The following is an 18414-nucleotide window of genomic DNA, read 5'->3' as shown; positions in this document are numbered from 1 at the left end:
TTTCGTAACCTGAGGCGGCGGCGGCTCCCTTCACACCATGCCTTCTAAACGTCCGCCTCGATTAGATGTTCGCTTCCGTGCTTAATGCAACTAGTCGCGTCAAAGGTTGACATTTCAATGTCCCACTAATTTCTGACTTACCTATTTCTTTCCGCCACCTCCATAGCTTATCTTGACACCTCACGACGGGCCGACCTAATACCAGTCCATACGCTGATCTAGAAGAAGTGGCGCCCTCCACGGAGATCCAAATCAGATGCCCTTGCCAACGGTCTACATGCTACTGATATAAGAGGTCCGTTTTCAGCCGAGGCAACATCGATCTGTCCAAGGACGAAACACATCTGGCGCTGACAAGAGAAAGGGGAGAATCTGCTCTTCAAGTATAATATAGACTTATTCTAAGGGCTTTAGTTCCTATCCCATCGAGTGCTGCATGACGCCAGGAGAAGAGTACGCGGGGTACAGCTCATCAAATGTTGTTCTAGTTGATCGATTTTTATTTTATTTTCTTTTTGGCGAATCATAAAATTCAGTGAGGCCAGAATTGGAGAAATTATGGCTCCTCAATGTACTGGCGTCATGCAGCACTCGATGGGATAACGTATCTTCGTTGCCAATGCGTTCCGTCTATCTAGAGATTCTGGCCCAAGCATAGGTAGTACGGAGAGTTTTCGATGGACACTACATGGGCATGGAATGAATGAGCTACAACAAAAACGAAAGAGATGATTCATTTAAAAGCTACAAAACATCACGCCTTGCGCACAGTGAACCATCAAAGGTTACATTACCGTCTCCAGTTCAAGCGATGAGCCGGCCCCCAAGATCGCACTAAACCTGCTAGTGCACCTGTTCACAGCCGCTGCAAATGGTCTTAACTCATCCCGTATCGCTTCCCTAGTTGCTTCAGAGCTTCGTATGGCGTTAAGTGAAAACCATCCGTTCTCGAAGACGACGTAGCGCGGGCCTGGCCAACATCTCCTGGCTGTGTGCTTGCCTTTTGACACCCATAAGAGCGAGCTTCCGTATCAGAATCACTACTAGACGAATATTCTGAACTTTCAATGAGAGTTTGTGTCGTTTGTGCAGGAGGAGCCGGGGCTTTCCTCTTGAACGGCGGCAAGTGACCTGAAGGCTTCACCCCGGGCACTCGGGGATGGGGTTTTTTCCTTTTGACACCCGCAGCACTTTCCTCCCGGACCATATGTTGAAGCTGCTCATCTATGGCTTCCAGCGGACAAGCCTCAAGCCTGCCATCTCCCAAGAGCCTGAGGCCGCGGCCCTCATCGTCCACATCTACGTCCAGGAGACAGCAGTTTGACGTGCCATCGACGTAAGTGGAAAGGAATGCTGTATTTTGGAGCCCCCGTGGGGTTTTCCATTTTTTCCCAGACTTTCGAGTTCCATGACAAGTGTCTTGGAAAGACCGTCCTTGCCGAAACTGAGACGATACCCCCAATATCCTTGCGGAGGTTGTGGCAGTTCGAGAACATCGTACGATCGGTCAATGTCTAATGTTCTGCGTTTCCCTTTGGCGCCCTTCTTCAGGAAAGGGTCGCAAATAATCTTGAGCCTGGTTTTACTGGTGCACCATGTCTTGAAATATTTGGAAGATTTCTTGTTGGAGTAGGAAGAGTCAGTAATATGAAATTTGTGCGTGGGAATGAGGATGATCCACTAACAGAATCAAGAGCAACAGCCACGTCAGACAGCCAGTCGATAGCCGGGCTGCAATCACTTTGTCGTGCACCCGGCTTGAGAGTACTCTTGCGGATTCCAAAAGCAGCGCCGTTGCTCACAAACTCTTCAACAGATAATGTGTATGCTGTCGCATGCGCAGCCCCATTGGCGACATTCCATGTTCTTTTGCAAGGATTAGTCGCCGACTTGGGTCGATACAGACTGGGATGTAGACTTACTCCTTCGCACGTGAGCCATTTTGTGCGAAATAAGGGGGGTTAACCCCGGCTTTCTCGCACGCCTCCTTGATCTTTGCTTGCACAATTGAGTTCTGACCACTTCCACCGTACACCACCACACGAACATCGTATTTCAATGAGGCAGCTCGGGCAATCTCCTTGGCTGCGCGCTCAAGGGGCTCCCTCATGGCTTTCCAGAAGCACTGCTTGGCCTTCTCAGCGGGGACGGTCAGAAAGTGCCCTCCGTCATCATCTGTGTAAAAAAGGCTCAACGCCTCGATTTTTTCTGCCTTCGGTTGCTTAATAGTTTGGTGAAAGATCCGCAAGATGTGTTCTAGTGCATTGGGGGGGAGAGGTGCGTTTCGTTTCTTCTCCAGGGTTTGGACTGCAAATGCAGCTATCTCCTGCTCCCAAATTTGAATGCCACCTCTTTCAACTGACATTGTCAATCAAATCAGCTGGCCACGAACGGCTACTATGCATAAAGCTCAAAACTTACCGAAGGTTTCCCCCACCAAAAAGTAACTTAAATCATCATGGTCTCGTCTTGCAACACAGTGCGTACATCCATTCTGTAATCAGTTAGGAAACAACCAGAATACTCAGAGGGTTTAAGAATACTTGCCAGAGTGTGGCCGCCGAAGTCAATCGTCACCAGTAGGGGCGGCTGGTCGGTAATGGGGCCCATGACGGCATCGCTTTGTGTGATGGTTGAGAAGAGATTGTTGGCGGCGGCCAAACATTCCTCATGAAACACAATTTGAGGCTGAACCTGGCGCAGACACTCATCTTCAAAGGTGGATAAAACCTCCCTGACGAGCCTTTCATACTTCCTCCGCTCAACCTCGGTCCAATACGTAGGGTATGCCAGGGCAATCCCATCGATGTAGAATGGGCCACCTTTCGTCGTTTCGTTGCAATCTCGAACAACCTGCCTGAAAACAGTCTCAATGATCTTCTTCAGTCCTGTGTTGATACGTTCCCACATTGTCTTGGCCCTTGGATCGCTGAGTGCTGCTTTCACAAATTCATTGTTGGTCATAGGCACTTCGGCGAAGAAGGGCTTGGAAGGTGTTGCCACACGGTTGAGATCTATCCGTTCGCCCAAGTACACTCCATCTCCGTCGTCGTTGAGGTACAAATATGGACAGAAGCCGCCTTCTTGGTATCGCTCATCATACCAAGGATTGGGGTGTTGGTTCCAGACCTCTCGTAAGAGCGCCCCCTGATGACGAGGGTAGAGGGATGCACGAACTGCGGTGCTTCCCCAGTCCTTCGACAATATCCTGCGACAGGTGTCAGCTTACTCTCAGTTTATTGTCAACTGTTTGATGTAAAAGTGAGGGACTACTGACGTTGGCTTGCGCCGTTGCGGCGAACGGTTCGCCATAGCTGCCTAGGCTATCAAGGGGTTGTCGTTGAAAAGCTTGAAAATACTGGCCGTGTCTCTCCACGACAGTGTCAACTGAAGATAGAAGCCACTCCCAGGTTTCGAAGTTTCAAAGTGAAAAACAAATTCTTTGGCAGTATAGGAAAAACGAGGAGCATCAGGAGAGCAGGTCTCTCAAGAAGGCAAGAAGAATGGATCGCTTGTGCAAGCAGTCCAAGTGGGGCAAACATTCGGACCGATGCCTTCATCTACGTTGCAAAAGCCAACGTATTCAGCTGCCTCTATTTTTGAATATGAATGGCATTCATGAATGGATGGGGCTATGCAGCCAGGGTAAGTACCTCTTACTTCTTAGTCTACGCACGTTATCTAAGCTAAGGTCCAGGGCCCTTGTATCTTGTTTGCTAATAGAGGCATCAAAAGAATGTAGAGCAAACGCCAAGGTGGTTAATCCCCCTGTAACGCAAACGGACAAAGTATTGTGGTACTTCCATCGTCCGCCGTCTGGTACGCATTCGTCCTCGGCGCTCGCTATTGTTCATTGCCAACCCTCCGTTTCTTCTGTCTATGATTAAAAACAAATTTCGAAGAACTTCAGGTTCCTAAATTCTAGATTCTTTCACTGTCTTTATTCAGTTCTCTAATCAACAGCGCTTGATTTTTGAAAATGGCCCTGGTCAGAATTTCCCCAACTTCCCGAGCCTCTTCCAGCCAGCTGTGCTTGCCTCAAGTGTCTCCTAAGACCATCATGAGTGTCGACTCCCGACTCAAACGGGCTGACGATGGAATCACGCAAGGCATGACGAACCGACTCAACAAACTTATCCGTGATACAGAGGACATCAGACGCAAGACACTGGAGTCCGCTCTAGCTGATATGCCCCTCGACTTTGAGGAGCAGGAGAGACCGTGGGTTGTTGAACGCATTAAAGACAGCTTTCGGGTCCATTTTTCCCACATCCACTACGACACGCTCGACGGCTGTCCTCTGGTATCTTATCACTTAGGGAGGGACAAGCCGTCTACATTCCAAAAGTCGGTGTCTTACCTTGAAGGGACGACCAGGACTGAAGATGTTGTATGTTAATGATTTCAATTCCTCGTATCTGGTCTCTGTAGCTTGTCTTAAGGTGTATTTGTTGACGATGTTTAGCCTGCTTCATCGCACGTCGATCCAATCCAACAGCAAGTGGGGATGACCGGCTCTGTGTCGGAGCATTCAACATGGTCAGTACAAAACAATCCTAACCCCAAAAAGCCTAGATGATAACCCGTGGCTGCAACTCTAACATTGCCGTCACAAAGTAACCCTGACCCCGAAAGGCCCAAACGTCAGCTTCGGCGCTCAGATGTGTCGGATGGGGGGCCACGCAAGAAAGCACGAATTCCATCAAGAGGAGCTGACTTGAATCGCCCTGTGCGCCGTTACATTGTCGAGACTCGTTACACTGAGAGCTGGATATTCTCGTATGTAACCAATGACGTCCAAGAGCATTTCATCCTACGTTGTCCTGTTTCCGGTTGTCCCGATCGCAGCTTCAGCCAGAACCCAATTGAGAGTGGTTGTGGGATCACACACTTGCGAGACCACGGTATAAAGGTCGCCGACGAAGACGACCTCGTGCATAAATATGCGCGCCGTAGTAAGTCTGACACGGATGAGGGCTCTTTTTTGGGTTGAGCCCTGCACTAACGATTTCTTCAGTGATCATTCGCGACGAAAGCGAGACTGGGTCCATTTCACAGTCTTGGGTGGAGGAACATAACAAAGCCATAGGCGAGCCTTATGAAACCGTAGATGGCGAAGAGTGTGACTCCAAGTCTGACGTCGACGAGGACATCGATGAGCTCGGTCAGGATGCGATTCCCTCGCCAAGGGCTCTCGGCTCAACGAAGTCGGAGTTTGAGAAGACTGGAATTGCGGAAATTTCTGTAGTTGAATATGTAGGTCTGGGTAACTGAAGTCGGCCGTGACAAGCCAATCTTGCGGACCAGCATTACATGTTTGCGCGGTCTTTGGTGAGACAGGTTTCGAATCTCCCATTATCTGCGTCTTTTCGTTTCTAGTCTATGAGGTTGGTACACTATGAAGATTTTCTACTCATCTGCGTTACACTTCTTCCACATCAACATTTTTGCTTTGCACGGTTTTCCCACATGTGATTAATGCCTATGTATTACCGGATGAACCGAGTACAGGCACTCCGGGGATTAGGGGCTGCAGAGTAATTATGATCTGCTCCAGCTTAAGCGGAAATCGCATTACCATCCGGTCTGGCTGCATGATAGAAAGCAACAAATCCGCACTCTGACCCCCATTAATTATTCATCGTAATTATCATTCGTCAAATATTGTGATCGACGACATTGCAACTGCGGGCCTAAGCCCGTCCAGTGAATTGAAGCTGCGGCTCGTGACTTGGTAGTTATGAACTTGATAGGCAAGGCGAAGACACCCACTCAGAAAGACTCATTTGGCGTGATACTTGATCGATGGACTTCTTTATACCTAAGTATCAATCACGATCGAGGCCTCAGACCCTCTGCCGCTCAATGATTTCAAGGAATATCAGCCTTATGCGTCGTAAATCTCAGAAGGCTAGTTACAACGAAGCTACCCGCTCGTGCAGGAAACCGCCGTTCGGGATGAAACGTGGCGGACACCTCAGTGAATTTCCATTGCACATGACTAAAGTGTCAAAAATTCTGCCACTCGACAAATTTGGGGAATTATCGGGCTTATGCGTTCAATCTGAAGTGCATTATGCTAGTTACGGCTCTGGCAACCACTCGTGCGGGAAAATGTCGCTTGACATAAACCCGGGTAGGTATGCTTGCATTAGCTCATTAGACCTGACAAAAGCTTCAAACCTTCTGCCGCTCGACGATGTTGTGTGCATATCGTGTCTATAGGCCGGCGGTCGGCGTTTAAAGCTCTTGGCCCACGAGGAAAGCGGTCGTTCATGCCTCCAAGCGACAACTTACGTAGAAGTCATAGGACGCACTTATGATTGGACATTTAAAACGGAAAAGGCCTTAGAGATTCTGTCGCTCAGCGACTGGGAGAAGCTGTGGGTTACTAAGCTTTATAACATAAGGCCTCTGCTCACAAGGAAACCAAGAGAGTATGTAGTAGAGCTTCGTACTAACACAGAATCAAAAGTACGGTAATATGAGCGCCTTTATATACTAATGAAGCCGAAATAGCTACCACTAGACAGTTTCTTGGGAAGACGATATGTATTTATTAGGTGATAATGTCAGGCCAGTTGCCACAAAGTACGATAGACCACTTCGCAAAAGGCTACAGAAACAGCCAAGCTAAATGCGAAATCTATCCAACCCAGTAAAGACGGGTTGTTAAATGTATAATTCAGTTATGAGGGTTTTCAAAAGTCCTGCCGCTGGACGCTTTTGTCGACATTTTTGCCCTCAAGTAGGCGACCGTTGGCTGCTCCCACTGGCCCGCAGAGAGCAGGCCACCATCCCACAAGTAGCTCCCAAGCCAACAAACACATTCGTGGATACTCTCGAGTCTTTAAGCGGTATAAGGATCGCTCGAGGGATTCAGGGGCCTTGGCCAAAATACGGTACAACTGAAGACTCGTGAATTTTCATAGGGTATGTGTTCTGTGCGTATTTATGATTTTTAAAACCCCTTAGAAAGCTTCTTTGCAAACGCGTTCCTCCCCTTCCAAATTCCTGCACCTCCATCCGTCGGGTGGAACTATTCATCGTGCCCTTCCGCTGCCCGCCCTCATTGTCTGCCATCCCTCCGTGCTCATTACTCCTGGTCGCGATACTTCTCGTAGCGGTCAGGGCTGAAGGCTGACCTTCAGCTATTACCATCATGTCTCCTTCATCAATCTCCCATCAATTCCCTGTAGCCCTCTCATACATTCATCTCAACTCTTCCGAAGTAAACAACCGGTCAATCGGCCGCCATCCCGCTAACCTGTCTTCTGGCTCGTTAAAGTCTCCAATCGCTATAAGGCCCCCAATCAGATGCCCCTCTCAATCACCTCAAAGGCCTCTGCAAAGCCAGACTCCCTCTTAGTCTCCTTCCAAAGTCTCTCTTTTAGGCCAGTACCCTCCGAGGTGTACATGATCGCTGGCCACCTGAATTCAGTTAGTCACATGTTCCAGATGGCCAGAGCATCCTGCAGACGATACTTACGGCTTGATCACTCCATCAGAGGTAAAGCTTCCATGGCTCTCAGGCCCCTTCACCAGCGCCGCATCGAGGTAGCTCCTGGCCCCAATCTCTACACTGCGGCCTAGGGTCTTCTTGAACAGCCCCGTAAAGAAGGTTTCCGTCGCCGGCTTGATGATATTGGTGCCGGCCGTAAGCCCTGAGTTGGCCAGATTCACAATGACCTGATCTGGGCTCACATACGTCGCCAGCTTGTCCATAAACAACTGCCCAAGGAATTTTGAGTTCTGGTAGTTCTTCGCAGAGCCCCACCGCCTCTCCTTGTCGGCGGGCTTGAATAGGGACCCCGTCACCATATCCTCCTCCGGCGTGTGCCAGTACGTCGTGTCCGAGCTGACGATGACCAGCCTGCCCGGCTCGCCAGGCGGCTTGTTCTCCTTCATAATCGGCAGCAGCAACATCGCCTGCAACGCTGTGGAGAGGTAGTTGACCTGGAGCATCAGCTCATGGCCCTCCCGTGAGCGGGTGAAGGTCTGTGCGACAACGCCCGCGTTAAGGATCACGATGTCGATCCGCGATAATTCCTTCTTGCATCGCGTCGCAAAAGCCCTCACGCTGTCGTACGACTCCATCTCGAGATGCCACACCTCAATCTGCGCCATGGGGAACTCCCTCCGCAGGCCCTCGGCGAGCGCATCGCCCTTGGTCGTGTTGCGGACTCCCATGATAAGCCGCCCCAGCTGCCGCTCCAGGAACTGACGGCTCGCCTCCAGGCCGAGGCCGCTGCTGGCGCCGGTCATGATGAGGGTCGCGTCGGACAGGTCGAACTCCAATGGGATCTCGGCTGGCGTGATCATGGTCTGCCGGTAGACGAAGGCCAGCGGGTTGGCCTCCCAGCCGGCCTGCTCGGCCAAGGTGTTGGACATGCTGGGCGGTTGCGATTTCGTACCTCTTACTGCGACCGTCGATATGCGGGGGGGATTGGATGTTTTGTCAGGATGGCGAAATTGGCAGATTGGCGAGAAAGCTTGTCAGCTTGTCGAGGTCGGAAAAAGTGGCGGCTACGAGGTGACGTTTGGCAGATGAAGTACCCTCCCGGAGGACCCGTTAATTATGGGGATGAGAAACATAAAACGAGATTGCGCGCCCGCCCTTAGCTCGATTTTCCCGACAGTAGTGTTTGTATAGGACCGGGGCTTGTTAATAATATTTGATGTCATGCTCTCTCTCACTCATCCAACCCGCCCCTTCGATGTAAGGGTCGGGGGGTTTGAGGGTGGCAGCACCGCATTGCTTTGCCTTTGACCGGGTTTTCCCCACGGGGCGCGAGGTGTCCCGAGGACCTGGCGGACGACCAAAGTTGAGACGCGCCAATGCCTACGATCGGACTGAGGGGCGTCGCCTATTCGCGTGCGCTTGAGGGTTGGGCGCTTAGGTATCAGACTTGGTTATGCGTGCGACGTTGGACAACCACCATCACGGTGCCCCTTTGCCAAGAGGTTTTTCAAGAATGTGTGTAAGAAGGAGGCACGGAGGGGGAGAGCTTTGTTTGACGCAGGATCGGCAGCGGGCTCGGCGACGGGGTCAGGGTCCACGACGCTCGGTGTTGCATGTCTGTGCTAAGAAAAGAACGCCGTTGGGGTCCGCAAATAGCGTGGTCGACGGCCGATGGACGCCAAGTCTGGGGAGTGACATCGTGGAGGGTCGAGAGGTCTCAAGAGGCAAAAGACAATGTTTGGAGATGTGAATGTGACCGTCGTCTATGAATAAACCTTCCAGTTAGCCGCGAAGCTCTAGGCCAGTGTCTTGGGACGCATGAAGAAAGAGACATCAGGAGAAGGTTAAGGGGGTAAAACATGTGGTGTACCGGGATGGCGATACAATCTTCGGTGAAACTCGGTGAGCAATCTGGACATTCTCGGTGTGCTCGAACCGATTCCGAAGGCTCCACTGTGGCGCGTGTCCTCCGTGTGGCTCAACAGGCCGACTGTGGCTCGGCATAAACCCGGCTGCCCTCCCTCTTCTAGCTGAAGCCCCTCCAAGGCCCCCTCCCCCTCCTCTTGATTCGTCAGGGTTCATGCGAGGCCAATGGTGGGGTAAAGACGAAGGTGGGCTGGAAGGGAAATGCAACCTTGGCCTTTCTCAGGGTCGTTTCGCCTTTCCCGACATCACCGCCAATCCTGCCCTTCACCGAGTTCCACGACCAAACCCCCCCTAACCCCCTTTCTTTTTCCGGTCCGGGATCCCAGAGACGAACCGCTCTCTCTCCCGTCCACATCCTTCCGTCTAATTTGCGTGTCCTTACGCAATTCCTCCCGCCGACCTAGCCGTCCTCCCCCGACCGAACTTCTCCACCTACCGACATATCTCCCGCCGCCCCCTTCTTCCTCCCACCACCCTCCCTCCACAAAAACCGCCCGTCATGTCCGGCCTCGACGCCCCCGAGATCGCGACGGCCTACGAGGCCGTCCGCTCTGACAAGGACGAGACCAACTGGCTGCTCATCTCGTACGCCAGCGCCGTCGGCAACAAGATGAGCCTGACCAAGACGGGCACGGGCGGCCTCACCGAGCTGGCCTCGGAGCTGGACAACTCGCAGGTGCAGTACGCCTACGTGCGCGTTGAGTACGCCAACGACGCCGAGAGCAAGCGCGTCAAGTTCGCCTTCGTCATCTGGATCGGCGAGAACACAAAGATCATGCGCAAGGCCCGCGTGAGCATCGAGAGCAGCGAGGTCAAGAGGGTGCTGCCCCACCACAGCATAACGGTCAACGCGAGCGACAAGGGCGATCTGGACGAGGACGACATCGTCAAGCGGTTACGCAAGGCTGGCGGTGCCGATTACAACGGCGGCCGCGGCTGAGCAAAACCCCAATTGATACCAATTGGAAGGAGAAAGAGACACAAAAGCACATAAAGGGGGAGAGCGGTGAGCGGCGGCGGCGGCGGGCTGATTTGGCGGTGTTTGAGCTACGAGTACACGGTATCTGGCCAGGCGGAGGCGCTTAGGAGCGATATGCATACTTTTTGAATACAGCATACCTTGGATATATATATTTGTCTCCTGTTTTGGGGCCGGCGCGAGCCGATCGAATCTAGGAGTCATCTCTTCTTACTGCTAGTGTCACTGTCCAACAGATCTTGCAAGCTGCATTGACCCAGGTAGCCCCCGTAACACGTCAATGGGGCTCATAATAACAGCATTGATGGAACCCCTCTAGAAGCAGCGTTCGATTCCGGTCCCTGGCATCGAAGGGAATTAGCATCTTGCCATCCAATCTCGGGGTATATCCTGCGTCTTAGGCGTTCCCGCAGACGAACTCTCCCACCTTGGGACCGAAACGGCCACGTCAGTAGCCTCATCCTCCTAAGCTTGTTTGTCCCCCGGGCCGATCCCTGCAACGTCGGCGCCTCCGCTTCCGAGGAGGAAGCAAACATGGAACAGGCCAGTCCACGCAGGGGCTAGTTAGACCTACTAAATGTCCTTGAGATTAACCCGATAAAAATCTGCATCGACATCTATTCTCTGAGCCCCTTTCCGCCAGTCCGCAGATTCCAGTAGCCAGCATTTCGCAGCCTAGCATGCCAGCAGTGCGTCTTTCTTTTGGGCTGTATGGTCAACGGCTATGGTGAAGAGTCCTCTCGTTTCGGTGTCGACGTGAACCCCCTTCCCGTCTTTCCACTTATTGTCCCTCGATAGGAGAGAGACCGACTCGGCAGTGAATATCAAGTCGCGTGCGATTTCATTGTTGACGTGCCACCCATATTTCTCCAGCTTACGCCGGTTCTCTGGCCTTAGGGTGTCGTTGACTACGTTCTTCGTAATATGCCAGAATTGGTGTGTCGTCGGGGTCCGCTTCAGCTGCACGAAGCGTTTTAACGTGTGGGCCTTACATCCTCTAATATCCATCTCAGGTAAAGACCATGGGAATGAAGCATATATGTTGGCCATGGAATACATGTTGAGGTCATTATCAAACTCGATCGAGGCGGGTTCCCACCCTGACATGGCTACCCGCCGACACTCTTTGATCGAAAGTCGCCTTAAGCGGAGCTCGTGGGGCTTGTTCTTCCCGGTACGCTGCTGTGACAATTGGAAACGGGTTGTCATCGGGCTCTCAGCGGTCGGCGTAGACGATATGAAGGGAGGATGCAGGCGGTATACCTGGTCGTGGGGGTCTGGGCGCATATAGTCCGGTGGAAGCTCTAGTAGCCCCGGGTTGAGGGCCGGCGTATGGAGGGCTATCGATGCTTCGGTCCTCTCATTGCCGCCCCTTGCCGGTGCCGAACTGCCCCGGCGATGGTCGTAACTCGGGCCCGGACGGCTGAGGTTGGCGGACGCCGCCCGGGGTCTTGATAAGTCCGGGGGCGTCGGCAGATGATGACGCAATCGGGGTTGATTCCGTGAGGTGCCAATCCTATGATGGGGGCTTCTCGTCTGGATCCCCCGTCGAATGTGGAGGTTCATTATTCGTAAAAGTCTCCTAGACAAGCGCCTTCAATCATTACTCGGGACATTAACCCAACCGGATGACTTGAGTGACGCCTTACCTTACCTTACGCGACGGCGTCTCGTGGGGGAGGGGGTTTGATTATGAGCAACGGGGATATCTCGGGTCGTGCCCCTAAGATATACGGGGCTCGGCACGGGAAAGGACCTAGCGAAGTTGGTCGCCTCATGTTGAGCAGAGGCACAGCAGCTGGTAACATTGCCTTGTTTGCTAGCGTCTGCCCCGCAAGCATCCATTATCCAGAGACCACCTCTTATCACCCAGCTCAGTCCTGGAGAACCTGAGCTCTGTTGGCCAATAAACGACATTTACCTTAGGCTATAAAAAAGGTAGTGATGCCGGTCACATGTGACTGCCAGAGTGGTATATATAATGGCAGTCAACAAGATGCGCCCGCAGGCGGTCACCTGCTAAATAAAACCCTGCCCGCAATTAGGCCGCATCCTATACAGGTCTCTCTTTTGACTTCCCTTATTTGCGATATCTCGGCTCAAGACTTGAGGGATGGGCTTAATATGGAGCCCCTTGTGTAGTGTTTCTGTGACACACAAGTGACAGCAATGGCGATACTTCACCGTCGGTAGGAAAGTGAGGGTTAGCGGCTTGAGGAAACTAGTCACGACCTGTTAAAACGATCCACTGTTTACTCTTCTGCACACAGCCTGGGCACCAAAAATCGCAACATTCTTGATTCGCAAGGCTTACTGTGCGGAACCCCAAACGCAATTCTAGGCGCGCCGGATAATTTCAAGCCAATCACTCGTAGCCACGCTGACGAGCTTCCTGCGATTGACGCCTACAGCCTGATTTCCTTACTGATATTCGACGTTTTCTAAAAAGCAACACCGCCATCAGTGAAGCTCCCCATCCCTTCACGCTGCTTCATTCTCATCAAGAAAAATTCGAGTCACGCGATAATGGACGGCCTCAGTGTGGCAGCAAGCATTGTTGGGGTGATTTCCCTGGCAATGCAGCTGAGCCAGGCAACCCGGAAGCTCATAGCCTTTCTCGACACTGTCAAAGAAGCACCGCATGAGATCAATCGTCTTAACGAACTTCTCAAACTGGTTTGTTCAATGGCGATAGGGGTTGTCAACGCGTTGGAATATCAACGAAAACGATTGGGTGACTTGGCTCCGGGATATAACCACCTTCACGATGTCTTGGCTGTCTGCTTACGCAGGGTATCCTCGATTCAAGATATAACTGGGAAGAGCCACATATCACAAACACAAGGTAAGTCGTCTTTGAAGATTTGGGAGAGACTCAGGCTCTCTCTTAAAGGGGACGAGATCCTCGAGCTGGAGCGACAGCTGGGGTTGTCTTTGCAGGTGCTCAATGTCGCTTTGACTACCAGTCTGTTGTAAGTATCCATAAAGTTATATTGCTTCCGTCAGTCTAACATGTCGTTACGAGCTATAACGACTTGCCGCTTGCCCATGGCAAGGAGATGACGGGTGTATCACACTTTGATGGCGATACTGCCGCAGAGGTTAGAAACCGACAAACAACCCAACAACTCATCAGCGCCCAGTCTAGATGTCCTCCGAACAACCCGATCGCATCAGAAAGAGTCAAACTTCCGATTTCAATGGACACATCAAATTCATATGCGGCTTATTTCTGGCCAGGCATTATATCGGCACGCTTTGAAATCACCAAATGGCGGCGAATGTATCGGAGTGCCTGTGGCACAGAGACGATAGTTGAGAAGACTAATAGAAACTACCGGATTACACCGGTATTTCTATCAGCCTCTATAGAATTCACCATTCAACAGCTAGGAGGTTGTTCACAAACTTATAGCTTGCGTGTCCATCACGTATTGTCTTACCGGGCATTCCGTATGCAAATATTCCCAGTTCTCAAATACGGTGGATTGAAAGAGTTTCTCGCTATCTTAGACGAAGGCGTTTGTACTATCAATAGTACTGTCGCTAACACCGGACAATCGATTGCATCGGTGGGCATCCCCTCCTTTGAGCAATAACTTTCGGCATCGTGTTTAACATTCACCATGAGATGGACAGATGGCCGACATACTCGGGAATACAGACATCGGACGCTTTTTGCATTTTCAAGGATGCAACTTCGAGTTGTTTGCGATTCAAAGCACGTACGGTCAACCCTTCCCAGCTGATGCACAGATGTTTAGTTGGAGGGTTGTGGCAAAGTTGCTGCCATTGGGTTAAAAGCAAAAGTTAACACTCTTTACTTTTAGATTGACACGCAAGATAAGCCCTGGACGATTTGGATCGGTCATATCGAGATTCGATTTCGCAGAATACACGCCAGAGCAAATTCTGCTCCGACCAGACTTAGATGGGCACTACGATGGTGGGCTTCTGCTGTATGCGGTTGAATGGTTCATGTCGGTTGGATTGCAAGTCACAATATTGCCACATAGTGAGTACTTGGGATCATTGCTTCGTCTGGTTTGCGCGTGGTGGCAGACGGCCGAAACCAGTGAAATGCAGCGACGTCGCAATACCTTAGTGCTTGGGATACTCCAAAATGGTGGGAGTGTACACCACGCGGATAGGAGTGGCAGAACAGCTCTACAGTGTCTCATGGACCATGGCCGACTAGACTACACCCAGTCTGATGTTGCTCAATGGCTAGAATTGCTGGCGAAGATCGAGGTAAACGTGCGAAGCTATTTGGAAGAAGAACACCAAACACGTGCACAACCCTTCGAGTTGTATATGCCAGGTCAAAAGTTAGCAAGGCCTTGGTTTGTCTCGCGCAAGCCTAGAGAAATAGTGATTGGCGGGTTAGACCTACTGGCCTCTGATCCTTTTCGCCTTTACGCTATGGACATGCTGTGGCTGGACTCAAGTAGCTCTGCAAGCCAGCTGCTGGAGGAGTTCAATTTTGACCCAGATCTGATCATAATCCCGGAGAAAGGTTGCCAACTCATGAGTTACTGGCTCCGCTTGTGGAGAGCTAGACGATCGGACGTCGCCAGTGGTCACACAATCCGTCAGCTTCTTGCGAAATGGTTATTGGATAATCCCGAGCCACAACGACCCAAATAAAACGACCGAAATAATTGTTATGATTATGAGAGATTGCGATCAGCTGCAGATGCGGGCGAGATAGATATGGAAACATTGGCAAGAATTTTGATAAACAGAAGGATGTGCAGTACCGATGTCAGTGGCCAGTATGTGGAGTTGTGGCCTTTTAACGGGAACACTCACACTTTGTGTCAATCGGGGAACTTGATAGGGCACCCATGCCTGAATCAGTCAACATGGTGCCCAGTTCACTGCTTCCGCTTCAATCACAAAAGATTCTGGAGGAAGCAGGAGAAGAAGCGATTGAGGCAGATGCGAATGATGGGGCTGAAAATCAAGTATTACATTCCACCAATGCCAGGCAGGTGGGTTGATTAGGAACGCTGGGCAAACTCCATAGCACAAATTCACGCCGGTACATCGTTTACCTTAGGCTGAACTAATTATGCTGACTCTGTCTTTTATCTATGAGAATGACTCGCAAGGGCTTCAGCAACCCTTCGTCCCAGAAGGCTCTAGCTGGTGTGGCTTGCGGTCTTCTCTGCAGCCCTCCTGTCTCAAGTTCATTTGGTACGCGGGCACTCATTATATGCGGTTTGCTAGAAAACGGTAGAAGAAACGCCTGAAGCAGATGAGAACGCGGGGATTGAAGACTAGGTTTTATGTTCCGCCTGTGCCAGACAGTTGTGTTGATGAATAGTAGACAGCCAACACAGTCTGGGCCATGTAGGCGTCTGCAAATACCATTAAAATATGTTGCAACCATCGGCGGACAAGCTTTTGAGGCTATATTAAGTTTCTCTCAGAAAGAAAGGGGCTTATAATTTACTACATCTTACCCGCTATCCGCCACTCCTAGCCCGCACCACCCCTCGGTGTACGTCGCTGAGCGAGGAAGTTTCCCTCCAGTCTTCTGGCTATGAGGGCCCCTCCAGCTACGAGAGCTCTGCTAGCTGTAAGCAGAACTTTGGCTCACTGAGATAGACTGAGAGGTGGTACGGAATTTAGGGGCAGCGGAAAGCGGGCCAGGGGGTTGAATAGGAGGCCCCGAAAAGCGCCGAGTTCATATCTCGAAGTCACTGATGGCTATCTGCCAACTTAGACATCGACAACCCGAGCAGCCTGATTTCAAGCGATGAAAATGACGCCTAAGTACTCAGGAGTTCGAGTAGTGCGAAAGTACCCTCTCCAGTGTAAATCCATTTATACCTCTTATAAAGGGGCTGTGCTAACGCCCAAAGAACGAAGGCCAAGGACCGCTGTTACAACTTGCCCTTATGTATGGCATCAAGCCACGGTGCCTCAATATCAGTGCCTTCAAGCCCCTTAGCCAATTCAGCTGTCAGACTCTGGGGGCTTAATGGTTTTACTTGGGGCATCATCGTGTTACCAGTAGGTTGCACAGCTAGCACATGGATCGGGCCCTATTGGGGCCAAAATACACCAGCAACAACAACCACGATGGCGCCCGCGATTTAGGGGTCTAGACTCCGTGTAAGTTTCTTGGCACCAGCAGATACGACTCAGCGCGCGGGTACAGTCAGCTTTGGCAGGCGACAGATCAACAAGCTTCAAGCGATGGTGATCAGAGTCTTGGCATCCTGCGGGATGCTCGGGATGCCACAGGTCTCCATTGAAAATAAACTCGATACCGGCGAAGTATGCACGTGGTATTGCGAGGATCACTAGCCGGAGCGGCCTCCGGACAAATTCTTTGGTCTTTACCGCCCACCAGCGAGCCTAAGGACTACTGGGTAAAGTCGGGTCGGAAAACAATTGAGGGCATCACATCATCAAGTCCGCCGGCAAGTGTCCGACATCAATGGATTTTCAATTGACCCCGCCAAGAAAACCCCTGTTCCAAAGCCGACGAGAGATATATAATAATCAGCAGGTCGGCACCGAGGGTCGGAAAGTTTAGCTCACCGACGCCGAGGCCTGTCGGGGTTGGGGTCGGGGTAGGGCTGAGGCGCCCCGGAGCATCCGGAGCGGAGGCCTGTTGTTTTCCGCAACTCAGAGCAGCAGAACTCTACAAAAAATCGCCCTAGCCCTCCCTGTGTTGTTCCGTAATAACGGACCGGGATTGATGATTTCGCCGATGGTCAAGGCCGCCATGGCTTTAGCGGCGATGTCAGCCGACGACGGCGCAAGGAGGAAAAAGTTTTTGGCGCCGTCGACGTTCGGCATCTGCCGTAATTGACGACAAGGGTCTGGCACGCCACTGCTCGAGCTTCCGTTTTGAGCAATACGCGGTATGACCGTGTGGATTGCATAGCGCGTATATGACGGATGATCAAGTTTGGGATCCAGTCTGTGTACGCGTGTACTCCGGAACAGGCCTAGTGGTCGCTGCCTTCAATCTGATAAGCGCCTGTCATCACGCATCAATGATCAAAGAGGCTTTTCACTTGTTTGATATTGCAGGAATTCGGTGTCTCGAAGACTTCAAAACATCGACAGGGCTCAGAGACTCGACTCGGTGCTTTGCGGGGAAGCAAAGCAGCTTGCATTCAGCGCTCGGCGAACACTGTTTGTTGATGGGGGGAAAAGGCCGAGCATATGTTTCGATGGACCGCCAAGACGCCAAAGTGATGATGTATGCCAAGACATTTTCTCATCGAGCCAGCGCATTGAATTGGCGGCAGCCCCGGCCCCTCTCTTCCCATCATGCCACCCACCATCAGCCCGTTCGGCCAGCAATCGCAAATTAGCAGTCGGTGTCTATCGGTGCAGGGCTTTCTGGTTCCTCTGCCTCCCAAAGGCAGTATGGCGGCGGCGTGTTGAACAAGACCGACGCCCCGTGGGATGAAGCAGCAGCGCCTGTTGTTGTTTCGTCGGCGACCATCACCAAGTGTCACCACCCACCACCACCACCCGTTCAATCTCACCGACTGGCCCTCCTTATCGACTGGCTGATTCGATGTCGCGTGTGTGCAAGACGTGGACCGCACTTGGGCCTGGTAGGTGGTCGCGTGCTCGTCAGACGAGCGCCGGGAATGAAACTGCAGAGAGTCTCCAGAGTCCCCCCAAGACAATGCCACAAAGAGGCTGGAGTCAGTGGAAAGGGGGTCATGGAGCGGAGCGGAGATTGAGCGAGCGCAGCCGGGGGCGGCAGGCAGCGTTTTTGCTCTTGTCCCAAGTCATGTCTTTCTTGGCTGTTGAATTTTTTGCTTCTTTTCCTTCTTGTCGGATTCCACCGTCCGCCCGTGTTGGCACCCCATCCATCCCCCTCCCACAAAAAACCACCAAAAAAAAAATCCATGCGGTGGAACGGCGGAGAGTGGACGGCGAACGGACCAAAACGACAAGACGGATTGTCGGATGTCGCGGATGCAGTCCTCCCCACACAGCCCCCCTTCCCATCCCTGCGCGATTGGGTGCCGCTCATCTCATTGCTGTCTCTTCGTCGCCCGCTGCC

At 51.8% G+C, this 18414-nt stretch overlaps 4 protein-coding genes across 4 annotated transcripts; 2 read left to right on the top strand and 2 right to left on the bottom strand.

Annotated features, from left to right (window-relative positions):
- Positions 1–1299: 1299 nt before the first annotated feature.
- Positions 1300–3312, bottom strand: CGCA056_v002651 (uncharacterized protein; the record flags this gene model as incomplete). Its single annotated transcript, XM_037317908.1, has 6 exons — positions 1300–1620; positions 1686–1866; positions 1923–2351; positions 2488–2494; positions 2544–3208; positions 3278–3312. The coding sequence occupies 6 exons, from the start codon at positions 3310–3312 to the stop codon at positions 1300–1302; spliced, it is 1638 nt and encodes a 545-aa protein (XP_037182496.1).
- Positions 3313–4060: 748 nt separating this feature from the next.
- Positions 4061–5274, top strand: CGCA056_v002650 (uncharacterized protein; the record flags this gene model as incomplete). The annotated part of the gene is made up of 3 exons (XM_037317907.1): positions 4061–4221; positions 4849–4955; positions 5018–5274. 3 exons carry the CDS (start codon positions 4061–4063, stop codon positions 5272–5274), a joined length of 525 nt encoding a protein of 174 aa, XP_037182495.1.
- A 2039-nt stretch (positions 5275–7313) lies between these two features.
- yanD-1 (Short chain dehydrogenase yanD) lies at positions 7314–8391 on the bottom strand (the record flags this gene model as incomplete). The annotated part of the gene is made up of 2 exons (XM_037317906.1): positions 7314–7431; positions 7490–8391. 2 exons carry the CDS (start codon positions 8389–8391, stop codon positions 7314–7316), a joined length of 1020 nt encoding a protein of 339 aa, XP_037183414.1.
- A 1496-nt stretch (positions 8392–9887) lies between these two features.
- On the top strand, positions 9888–10328 carry coaA (Coactosin; the record flags this gene model as incomplete). The annotated part of the gene is made up of 1 exon (XM_037317905.1): positions 9888–10328. One exon carries the CDS (start codon positions 9888–9890, stop codon positions 10326–10328), a length of 441 nt encoding a protein of 146 aa, XP_037183415.1.
- Between the last annotated feature and the right edge of the window lie 8086 nt (positions 10329–18414).

The sequence above is a fragment of the Colletotrichum aenigma genome (genome assembly GCF_013390185.1).
Source record: "Colletotrichum aenigma strain Cg56 chromosome Unknown KSG_Cg56_contig02, whole genome shotgun sequence".
NCBI lineage: Eukaryota > Fungi > Ascomycota > Sordariomycetes > Glomerellales > Glomerellaceae > Colletotrichum > Colletotrichum aenigma.
Note: the sequence above shows the minus strand (reverse complement) of the source record. Positions and strands in the feature narration are given on the sequence as shown.